The 12,364-nt window shown below is 42.6% G+C and overlaps 1 protein-coding gene across 5 annotated transcripts in view; it reads left to right on the top strand.

Annotated features, from left to right (window-relative positions):
• Window positions 1–12,364, top strand: part of LOC119886010 (potassium voltage-gated channel subfamily KQT member 2) — a 68,056-nt gene that overhangs the window by 30,321 nt on the left and 25,371 nt on the right. For all 5 annotated transcript variants that reach the window (XR_005441412.1, XR_005441411.1, XM_038696445.1 and 2 more), the window contains exons 9-11: window positions 6,180–6,274; window positions 6,407–6,475; window positions 6,778–6,807. Coding sequence is in view for 3 of the 5 variants with exons in the window: in XM_038696445.1 (XP_038552373.1) it covers window positions 6,180–6,274; window positions 6,407–6,475; window positions 6,778–6,807 (194 nt within the window). In the remaining 2 variants the exon portion in view is untranslated. The remainder of the gene's footprint in view (window positions 1–6,179; window positions 6,275–6,406; window positions 6,476–6,777; window positions 6,808–12,364) is intronic.

The raw sequence follows: 12,364 nt of genomic DNA, 5'->3' as shown, positions 1-12,364 counted from the left end.
ATGATGGAGCAGATAGATCTATTCTGTTCCCTGAAGCCGTTCAGCGTTTGGGCCTCAGTACTCAACCTGAAACCATCTCACTATGCATAGTGGGACACGATATAGTGCAAGTGTATCCTTTGGAATTCCCCCCATTAACAAAGAAACTGAAAGTTATGTTATCAATGGAGCATTCACTGCAGAGAACCTTGGACTGTCTGAGCACACATACCCGGTGAAGCCGCTACAAGAGCAGTATCACCATCTCAGAGGTATTCCATTGCAGTCTATTGATCATGCATGTCCTCTTGTCCTCATTGGCTCAGACTATGCCAATCTCATTACAGCCAAAGAGCCAATACTCAATACATTGGCAATACATACCAGGTTAGGATGGGCTCTCCAAGGTCCAGCCAGCTCAATCCCAACCCAGCGCACCCTTGCCTTCACACTTACACCTGCTTCAAAAGTGAATTGCTTAGGAATGTGGAAAAACTCTGGCAGATTGACACTTTGCCGTATGTGAATGAGAAGACAGCCACAAGGTCAAAACAAGACAAACTAGCTCTCGATATACTCAATTCAAAGACCATTAGAGTAGAGAAAGATGGTCTAATGCACTATGTCACTCCACTTCTTAGAGCTTCCAACATTCCTGTTCTTCATGCTCCAAAGGAAGTTGTCTTGCCCCGTCTGTGCGCAGGTAGATCAACCACAGGAAACATGGTATTTCCCACAACAACAAATACAGATTTGTGTTTGACTGCTCCTTTGAATACATGGGACAAACCCTAAACAAATGTCTTCTCCCTGGCCCGACACTTGGTCCCTCTCTCCTCGGAGTTCTCCTCAGATTTCGCCGACATCCCATAACCATCTATGGTATCATACAGATATCAAAGGTATTTCCAGCAAGTATGCCTTTTGTATGAGGACAAACCTCTATTACGCTTCATATGGAGAGGGATGCAGTTAGACCAAGAGCCTAGTGTGTATGAATGGCAAGTCTTGTCATTTGGAACAACCTGTAGCCCATGCTGTACCACCTATGCAGTTCAAACATGTTCAAGATCACTGCATTGGAAATGAGGAGGTGCTCCAACCTGTTCAAAGTCATTTTTATGTTGATAACTGCCTCCAAAGTTTCCCTTCCTCTCGTGAAGCCAAGTCCCTTATTGACAAAGTGAGACCTCTGCTTGCTGATAGTGGGTTTGACATCCGACAATGGGCTAGCAATGATCCAGCCGTGATACACCATCTCCCACCAGATGCTAAGTCCAAAACCAGTGATTGTGGATTTCAGGAAATGGAGACCCCCAAAGAGCTGACATTAGGCCTCCAATGGAACTGCTTCACAGACATGCTGGGTTACAAGAACCGATCCATCATCTACCATCAACCTACAATGAGGAATATTTACAAAGTTCTGGCAAGCCAATATGATCCTCTGGGATATCTGACCCCTTTCACAACCTGTGCAAAGATCCTAGTACAGGATCTCTGGAAGAAGGAAAAAGTTTTCATCAAAACAGACAGCACAGCTTGTTGAAGAAATGGCAAACATGGGAGTTGGAATTGCAAAATCTCCCTGACATCCATTTTCCTCTTCCTTTCCACTGTTATTTACCCCCCTGTGCCAGCCACCTCAAAATCCCATATGCATGTATTTTGTAATGTCTCTGAGCACGTTTGTGGTGCTGTTGCCTACCTTCAAACTAAAGACAAACACAACCACACTCATGTCAGCTTCATCATGGCAAGGGCTTGTATAGCCCCCAAATGCCAGCTATCTATCCGTCGCCTTGAACTATGTGCAGCATTATCCAGTGCCCAGCTGGCTAATCTCCTCAGTGACTAGACTACAGTCTGTAACCCTTTGGACAACTTCTACAACAGTCCTATCATGGCTAACATCTGACTTCTGTTGCTACAAAGTGTTTGTTGGTACAAGAATTGCTGAGATTCAGACTTTGACTGACACAAAGAGCTGGAGATGTGTTGACTCAAAAAACAATGCAGCTAATGACATAACACGGGGCAAAACCCTCCTAGAGCTTTCTCAGCAGCACAGGTGGAATCAAGGCCCTCCATTCCTTATGCTGAACACAGACAGCTGGCCAGCCAACCCATGTGTGTCAGCTGAATGGGAGCCTGTTGAGGAACTCAGGAAATCCATGTTCTGTGGTGCAGTGATGTAATATGACACCGACCTCCCTGATCCAAACAAATACAACAGCTGGGATGATCTAATATAAGAAACAAAAAATGTGCTTTATGGGACGGCAGATCAGAGATCAAATGTAGCCAAATGCTACATAAACTCAGAAAGGCATCTTCTTCAAAGGGTCCAATCAAAGTGCTTCATGAGGAATTCACTGCCCTCAAATCAGATAAGGCCATACCAAAAGGTAGAAAACTACTCCCGCTGTCTCCTGAATATGATCATGATCTTGGTCTCATCAGAGTGGGAGGTCGACTTCGAAGAGCAGAGACACTTGACCATGACAGTGTCTATCCAATTATATTAGATCCAAGACATCCCATAACCAAACTCATTATCAAGCATTATGATGACAAAATGCTCCATCCAGGACCTGAACGTGTTCTAGGTGAAATGAGACGCAGTTATTGGATCCTGCGTGGCCGTCAAGCCATTCGCAAACATCAGCACTGGTGTCAAGACTGTCAAAAATGGAGAGCTAGCCCAGTCATCCCCAAAATGGCAGACCTTGCTCCAGCCCGTCTTAGACTGCTTAAACCCCCATTCTGGTCCACTGGCATTGACTGTTTTGGGCGTTTCATGGTGAAAGTTTGCCGCCACACAGAGAAAAGGTGGGGAATTCTCTTTAAATGCTTAACAACATGCTGCATACATCTTGAGCTGCTTGACAGTATGGATGCAGACACATTCCTTATGGTCTTCAGAAGAACTCCTGTCTGACTGTGGGACTAATTTCAGAGCAGGAGAGTCATGCAAAACGCATTCTAGTCCATGGCACCAGACCTGAGGCAGCAATTGGCCAAAACACAAGTAAACTCCAAGTTCAATCCTCCATCTGCACCACATTTCGGTAGAAGCTGGGAGCGAGAGATAAAATCAGTAAAAATGGCCCTCAATATTGCATTAGGAAACCAACCAACAACAGAAACTGTTATTCACACAGTCCTCATAGAAGTTGAAGGCATTCTCAGTTCAAAACCTCTTGGATATACACTCACCTAAAGGATTATTAGGAACACCTGTTCAATTTCTCATGAATGCAATTATCTAATCAACCAATCACATGGCAGTTGCTTCAATGCATTTAGGGGTGTGGTCCTGGTCAAGACAATCTCCTGAACTCCAAACTGAATGTCAGAATGGGAAAGAAAGGTGATTTAAGCAATTCTGAGCGTGGCATGGTTGTTGGTGCCAGACGGGCCGGTCTGAGTATTTCACAATCTGCTCAGTTACTGGGATTTTCACGCACAACCATTTCTAGGGTTTACAAAGAATGGTGTGAAAAGGGAAAAACATCCAGTATGCGGCAGTCCTGTGGGCGAAAATGCCTTGTTGATGCTAGAGGTCAGAGGAGAATGGGCCGACTGATTCAAGCTGATAGAAGAGCAACTTTGACAGAAATAACCACTCGTTACAACCGAGGTATGCAGCAAAGCATTTGTGAAGCCACAACATGCAACCTTGAGGCGGATGGGCTACAACAGCAGAAGACCCCACCGGATACCACTCATCTCCACTACAAATAGGAAAAAGAGGCTACAATTTGCAAGAGCTCACCAAAATTGGACAGTTGAAGACTGGAAAAATGTTGCCTGGTCTGATGAGTCTCGATTTCTGTTGAGACATTCAGATGGTAGAGTCAGAATTTGGCGTAAACAGAATGAGAACATGGATCCATCATGCCTTGTTACCACTGTGCAGGCTGGTGGTGGTGGTGTAATGGTGTGGGGGATGTTTTCTTGGCACACTTTAGGCCCCTTAGTGCCAATTGGGCATCGTTTAAATGCCGCGGCCTACCCGAGCATTGTTTCTGACCATGTCCATCCCTTTATGGCCACCATGTACCCATCCTCTGATGGCTACTTCCAGCAGGATAATGCACCATGTCACAAAGCTCCAATCATTTCAAATTGGTTTCTTGAACATGACAATGAGTTCACTGTACTAAAATGGCCCCCACAGTCACCAGATCTCAACCCAATAGAGCATCTTTGGGATGTGGTGGAACGGGAGCTTCGTGCCCTGGATGTGCATCCCACAAATCTCCATCAACTGCAAGATGCTATCCATCAATATGGGCCAACATTTCTAAAGAATGCTTTCAGCAGCTTGTTGAATCAATACCACGTAGAATTAAGGCAGTTCTGAAGGCGAAAGGGGGTCAAACACAGTATTAATATGGTGTTCCTAATAATCCTTTAGGTGAGTGTATCTCCACTGACCAGATCCGGTTACACCAAACATGTTGCTGATGGGGCGGCCTGATTCCTCTCTTCCTCAGGCGATCTACTGTGCAAGTGACATCCTGGGTAGGGGAAAATGGCGTCACAGCCAGATCTTAGCCAACCATTTTTGGACAGCCTTCCAAACCTTCAAACGAGGAAAAAATGGGAGACCGACAAGGAGAATCTGGATTTAGGTCAGGTTATAATGATAGTTGACTCTCAGTATCCTCGAGCATCATGGCCTATTGGAAGGATAGCTGAAACCTTCCCCCGGAAAGGATGGAAAGGTCCGTAGTGTAAAGGTCATTATTCAAGGTCGAGAATACATATGCCCTGTTTCCAGATTAATCCCACTTCCTGAAATCAGTGAAGGCAGCTGAAATGTATTTGCTGCACAAATCCGGGGGCGGCTGTTACAAACTGCAAGTGCTTTACCCTCCACACCACAAGGAGACACCAACTGGTGGTTCAGTACCTGTGAGTACCTCCCACATTATAAATAGAGAGTTGGGCTGGACAGGACTACCGTTTTCTTTGTCTAAAAACATTTTGCCTTTTGGAAGAGCATGTAGATGTTTGCCGTGTGTGTTTAGATGAACCTTCACTGTAAGTAGCAGTTTCTTTATATAAACTGTTATGTTTAATATAATGTATAAAATATTTTGACTTATGTTGGTCTAATCTTTTGCATATTTCTAATACCTTAATGACCAAATGTTTAATATGATTTCAAGACTAAATATATGACTTATTTTGGACATATGTTAACTTGTATCTTTGTTACTTAGAACCATGGCAACCGTCACAAGATCTGACATGAAAGGATTGAAACTATGCTCTGGATGAATACACAGGCATCATCCAGTCTGTCCTCTGCACCTCGATCACTGTCTGGTTTGGATCTGCCATCAAAAAGGACAGGAGCAGACTACAACGGACAGTCAGGACTGCAGAAAAAATAATCGGTGCCAACCTGCCCTCCATTCAGGACTTAGACATTTCCAGAGTCAGGAAACGGGCAGGAAACATCACTGCAGATCCATCTCACCCCGGACACAACCTGTTCCAGCTCGTCCCCTCTGTTAGGCGCTACAGAGCACTGTACGCCAAAAACCAACAAACTCAGGAACAGTTTCTTCCTACAAGACATCACTCTGATGAACAGCTGATTTCTGACTCACAGTGTCAGGAACAATTCCTGTGGAATAACCCAGTAACTCTGTCTCTAATCAGCCACCTGTTTACTGGTTACCACTTATTATTTATTTATTCACCATTCTCTATTTCAGTGCTGTTTATACTATGTCACATTGTATATACTGTACATGTGTACATGTATGTGTACCTGTATATCATATCCACCTTCAACATGTACATAATGAGAATAATAGTTTACTCCTGCATCCTTTGCACTCTGATTACTGCACTATTTGTCAATATGTCTATATTGTTTTGTTCATAGTGTGTATATTAGTGTTGTCTATACTGTGTCTGATTTTATTTTATTATTATTTTATTATTGTGTTATGGTATTTTTGTATAAGCACATCATGAGCAATGTACAATCCTGAGTCAAATTCCTCGTATGTGTACACATACCTGGCAATAAAGCTGATTCTGATTCTGAATAAAGAGACAATTAATGGCAATTCTTGTTTCCTGGTGGTTTGTGGCTCCAGTTAGAACCTTATATCCATAACACTGCTCTTTCAGCAGTTTCCATGAAAACAGTAATGTGCTCTCTGTCTCTACAGGCGGCCTGGAGGGTTTACGCCACAAACCTGAGCCGAACTGATCTAACTTCAACCTGGGATTATTACGAGAGGACCGTCTCTGTCCCCATGTACAGGTGAGACTCCACCTGTCTCACTACAGACAACCATTACGTTCTCTAAATATTTTATAATATTATTATATAATTTTTTGCTGTTTTTTATATTATTATTATAAGAACATTCATTCTGTCTGTGTGTGTCTCCAGGCTGATTCCGCCTCTCAATCAGTTGGACTTATTGAGGAACCTCAAGAACAAATCAGGACTCTCATTCAGGTCTGAAATGTTTGACACAGGAACGTCCACAAACTACTACAGTTAATACTAATACAAGTAATAGTATTGTTTGTGATGACCTGAAGAATGGCTGACATTATCAAATGTTTAAATGTCCAATATTCTGCTCACTTTTAGTCTTAAGACCCACTGGGGACACACGTTTAGTCTTTAGACCCACCGGGGACACACGTTTATTATTTAGACCCACTGGGCAAACACATTTATTCTTTAGACCCATCGGGGACACACAAAGGTTATTTTTAAGTCAATAATTAATAATAAGAACTGTCTGTCTGCAGGAAGGAGGTCCAGCCTGAACCATCTCCCAGGTCAGTGTCCTTCGTACTGCATAAAATCTTAATCACCTGCTGGATTATTGATCAGCTTTTGGCAGTCAGAGTTTGTGCAGTTCTGAGATCAGATTTCTTACATGGTGACAAAAGATGTTAAAAACTGTAGTCAGTTGATTTTACATGTTGTGGTTAAACTGAATAAACTTTATTGGAATTGTCCCTGGACAATCTCCACACGTGGTCGTGGAGGGAATTCACATGGCAGAGCGTCCCTGCAAAACTAGATGAAGGCCTGTCAGGTAAAGTTATGTATAATTTTAACTTAAGTTAAATAGGCTACAGCTGTGTAGCGCACAGAAGCCGTTGCCATGGTTACTCTCCCTAGAGCGCCTGCCGTTTACTGGCGAAGCACTTGTCTTCCTTCTCCCTCCGCTGCTCGTTTGGGTGGCTGATTTGCAGGCTGTTCAACATCCCCCCCCTCCTGTGACCCATGCTTTGACTGGATGTGTATTCAGAGCCAGTGAGCACCGGACTTTCAGAAAAATATTATTAATAAAAGCTGTGTTAATGTGAGATAAAATAATTGTAGACATTAATTAATGCGTTAACGTAATAATAACTCATTGTGCCCAGCCCTAGTATATATCCTTTGTGACATTTTGTGGGTCTAAACTCGCACTTTATCACAAAACTGAAGTATCGCATATGTCAGGAGAGAGACCTGACTGTCTCCAAAAACACACCCATAAGTCAACCTGTCACAATCTGAAGTCTTCATTTTTAGATTGAAGAGATATAGACTGTAGACTGAATGTGTTGACGTGAAACCCACACATCTTGACGCATTTCTTACCACTGGGATTCACCCCTGGGTTAGCTGTAGGAGGGAAACTAAATCCAACTTTACGACAGGATGAGGAGCACCTGAACACATCATCAGTTAGGGTCTCTTCAGATTGTCTCATTTGTGGATATCTGAGCTCTTCACCATGTCTCTAAGGCTGAAGTCAATGAAATCATTTCAACTGTTTAGATCCATCATCTAATTCCTTCAGTCACTACCCAGAGACCAGGACCAGGGCTGAGGACCGGTACAGAGATCCACCGGTGAATCCAGAGTTCACCTTCAGGATCAGCTCCCTCTGATACACCACAATTTGGTGCAACTACTGCTTCAGTACTGATGAGCACCAATCCACCTATAGATCTCATGATTTGTGAACCTCCTTGGAGGAGACACAATTCACCTCACCAGTCAGCTGACTACAGCGCTCGTCATCGGGGATTCCATTGTGAGGCAGGTCAAAACGCAATCCTCCAAAACTTTGCCTTTCCACAGCGCCACTATCACGACATCTCTGCCAAGATCATCTTCATCTCTGGACCAGTTCCCTCACTCTGTCGTGTATCAGACAATTTTCTGGGCTCCTGAACAATCAGTGTCCACCTAACTTCCTGCTGCGCAAGAGCAATCGGCGTGCACCTGTTCACCTGCTGCCCATGAGCAGTCGGCGTGCACCTGTTCACCTGGACTCAACATCAAGTGACTGTCAGGTACGCTCTTCACTAGGCGTCATAGCACTACTAGCTCCCCCTGCAATAATGACAACCTCAGCTCTTCTATAATTCCTGTCATCATCACAAACAGACAGAACATCAGACGAAAACATGGGATGAATTTTAATAACCTCAGACCTCCATATACACAGATGTTATTTTATTAAAAATTATTTAACTAGGAAAGGCTCCTAGAGCATCCTGGCAGGTGCAAGATATTACATAAAAGTTGCAAGAATACAATCCAACAATAAAGATATATAAAAAAACAAGAACAACTTTACTCACAATAACTGACACCGCTGAAATTACCAACAATGACACATAGTGTAATCAGCCTCAAAGTCCTTCATCAGGGATTTAAAATTGCCAAGAGACACGAGTTCTTTCAATTTAACACTTTTTTGAAGGGAGGTCCCTGCTGATGGGGCAGAGTACGTAAAAGCTCTTTCAAAATCCGTTTTGTCATTTGGGAACAAAATTAAGTCCTGTGAACAGAGACCGTACCGAAAACATTTTTATGATAAAACAGCAAAAGTAAGAAAAAGTAAATAAAAGTATACCAGTGACCGAATCTACGGTTTGCTAGGTGAGGCCATCCAACCTGGCATGTAAAGTGCAGTGGTGTAGTGTGCAGTGTGTAAGAGCTTGGCATTTAAAGATACATTTCAGTGGTCCATGCTAAAGGGTGTCAATAGATCTCAAACAGTGAGCAGAGACATTCATATATAAAATACTGCCATAATCTAGTATAGGCAGAAAAGTTGCTGAAATACGTTTCCATCTGGCTTTAAAAGAGAAACGAGACTTATTCCTAAAATAAAATCCCAACTTTAGCTTGGGATTTTTAGCAAGTTTCAGTATATGCAATTTAAAGGAGAGGTCATCATCAATTGTAATTCCAAGATATTTACATGAAGTTACTGCCTCAATCATATTTACCTGTTAAGTAGTGTTACATGGGAGATTTAGAGGTCTATTTTAGCAATAATGTGTGTTGAACTGCAGTAAAAGCAGTCTGCAAATTGTGAAAGGCTTTTGCTAATGTGGAGTCACTGCAATAAATAATAGTGTCGTCTACATAAAAGTGGCATTGGACATTTTGTACATATTTATGTAGATTATTTATATTAATAGTGAATAAAAGAGGGCCAAGTACTGATCCCCAGGGGACACCGTTTGTTATCAGGCAATATATCAGATACGAGCCCATTACTTTGTGTGAGTTCTATTTAACAGATGGTGAGCAATCCATGAAACAGCATGCTGAGAAAGACCTATGCTACACAGCCTCTGTTTCAGTATAGTATGATCTACTGTATCAAACGCCTTAGAAAGATCAATAAAAAGTGAAACACAGTGTTAGATATAGATAAAATAGAATTAGTGTGTAAAATCTGCTTTAGCTGTTCATTTACGAGGGTTACGGGAAGTATTTTAGCCAGGGGAGACAGCTTGGAGATTGGCCTACAGCTGTTTACAAGAGAGGGATCTCCCCCCTTAAACAACGATAGAACAAAAGCAGGTATTTCATTACATTCCAGGGTTAGATTGAACAAGTACATAAGTGGTTTGGCTATGAAATCACACAAAATATAACACCATAAAACATTTCCATCTGACAAAATCTGTCGTTGAAACTCCACAAAAATTGTCAATTGTAATTTCTCAACAGAAACAATTTTTAATACACTGTGAATGCTTTTGTCAATATCCTGATTATGTTTTCAGTTTTTCTAAAGGGTTAGATTAGTTCTGGGAGTGTTTTCAGTATATAAAACTCTCAAATGCACATAAAGGAACACTCTGCAATCCTTGTATCTAAGGGAGCTGACTGGACTTCATGTTCATACATTCTGAATTTCCTGGTGTTCAGTCTGTTGGCCGTGGTACATTTACACTTTGAGCATCGGCTCAGTGGAAAACATGGGCGCTGGATACTCACAAGAGAACTATGACATGTTTACTGTTGATTATTATCAAACTGCTTTACAACACCAATGCCTCTTACCAGATATAGGCATAGATGGGTCTCTACCGAAATACTCTGGTACCAACTATAATGCTCTGCTGATGAGCTGGTCACCACAGTGCTAGGCTACATCGATGGGTTGGGATCTAGTTTGGCTGTGCTGAAATCAGTCCCAAATACTGTTGGACTTGGAGCATTGGTGATTTCCATGATCATGGAGATGTGCATCACGAGCACCACTCAAATAAATGATAATTCATACAGCATGCATCAACATCTATTTGGTGAAGAGAAAGCCTCAGCTGTCCGGGACACAGTGTCAAAGTATCTGAGGCGCCATCAGATGTTCATGAACAATGATGGACGAATACGGGAGGAAACGGAGACTAGAAGCACAGCTGAACGAAGGGCTAACCATCCTCAGAAACTCCCTGCTGCATGACAGAAAATCTGTGTCAATGGAGCCTTCTTCCACCTCCAGATGTTGATCCATGAGGCTCGACTGGATATTCAGACTGGCAAACCTGCATCAGACTACCAGACTTCGATCAAAGCTGCCATCAGATTGTATTTCCTGGATAATTTATTGGAGAAATACAAGACTTACAAGACCAGTACTACTGTTATTGAATCAGAATGTTATCCTAATAGCTTTTCCTGTTCACCTCAATGTTTAGTTAAAAATTTTGAGATAAATGTATTAGTCAAGTAGAGCGGCATGGATGGGCATATTCGTACCCCTGTAGAGGTTCTGACTTAAATAAGGCTCAAAATATAAACCAGTGTTAGGCTTCAAGAGTCATTTTTCAAATATGAAGAGCAACCTCACATCTCTAATCAACCAACATGATGAAATGTGGTGCTCTTAGGTGTTAATGGACTGCACTGCCAGACTCAGCAACAACCACATCATAAAGTTCGCAGACGACACAACATTGGTGGGACTCATCAGGGATAATAATGAGTCGGCATATAGGAGGGAGGTGGAGATGCTTACAGAATGAGCCAAATCACAGAAGCTAATCCTCAACGTTGACAAGACTAAGGAGATGGTGATTGATTTTAGGAGGGCTAGCAAATACCACCACACACCGCTGTATATTGACACAGCTGCTGTGGAGAGGGTAGGCAGCCTTAAGTTCCTGGGAGTACACTTAGCCAACAACCTGACCTGGACTATCAAAAGAGCACAGCAGCGGCTTCACCCCCTTCGGAGACTCAGGAAATCATGTCTCCTGTCTGTACACCTCCCAACTTTTTACCATCCTGACCTATGGTCTCACTTCTTGGTTTGGAAGCTGTACGGCCCATGAAAAAGAACAACTAAACAGGGTCGTGAAGACAGCCAGCAAGATCATTGGCACTCCACTCCCCTACCTAAGTGAGATCTACCAGCAACGCTGCATTTACAGAGCCATCTCCATCATTAAGGACTTAAATCACCCGTCTCATCACATCTTCTCCCTCCTGCCGTCTGGGAGGAGGTACAGAAGCATCAGCTGCAGATCAAGCAGGATGCTGAACAGTTTTTTCCCATAAGCCGCGAGAATCACAAACGGACTGTTTACACTCCCCATCCCGATCACATATCCCCCACAATGCACACACGCACACTTACAGCCCCGTCACCTAGACAGTAAAGGTGAAACTTTAAAATTCAACAAAAGGACTACTGTATGAAACATTGTTGTGAGCTTGGCTGCTTAGTGTGTATTGAATTGTACTGATTGTTGTTTGTGTTGTTTTTTTTTTATCTCTATTTTTAGGAATGTGTTTTTAGGTTATATTTTAACTGGGTTATGTATTTCTTATTGTCCTTTTAAATGCACTACAAAAGTAGCTGATGAGAAACAACTTTTAGTTTTTCTGCGTATGGAAATACCAGGTGAAATAACAATAAAGCCGATCGACCGACCGACCGACCGAGATCCAGACTGCTGCCATCTTGTGTTATATGTTTTCACTTACATGACCCAGCAGGGCGTCTCTTGAGCTATTACAAAGCCTCACAAACACTGACTCTCACACTGTGCTGTCTCTGAGAAAACTGGAAAGTTTAATTAT

This window comes from Micropterus salmoides, unplaced genomic scaffold, assembly GCF_014851395.1.
Source record: "Micropterus salmoides isolate LMB-PRFRI ecotype aquatic unplaced genomic scaffold, ASM1485139v1 Ms_hic_scaffold_4, whole genome shotgun sequence".
Taxonomy (NCBI): Eukaryota; Metazoa; Chordata; class Actinopteri; order Centrarchiformes; family Centrarchidae; genus Micropterus; species Micropterus salmoides.
Note: the sequence above shows the minus strand (reverse complement) of the source record. Positions and strands in the feature narration are given on the sequence as shown.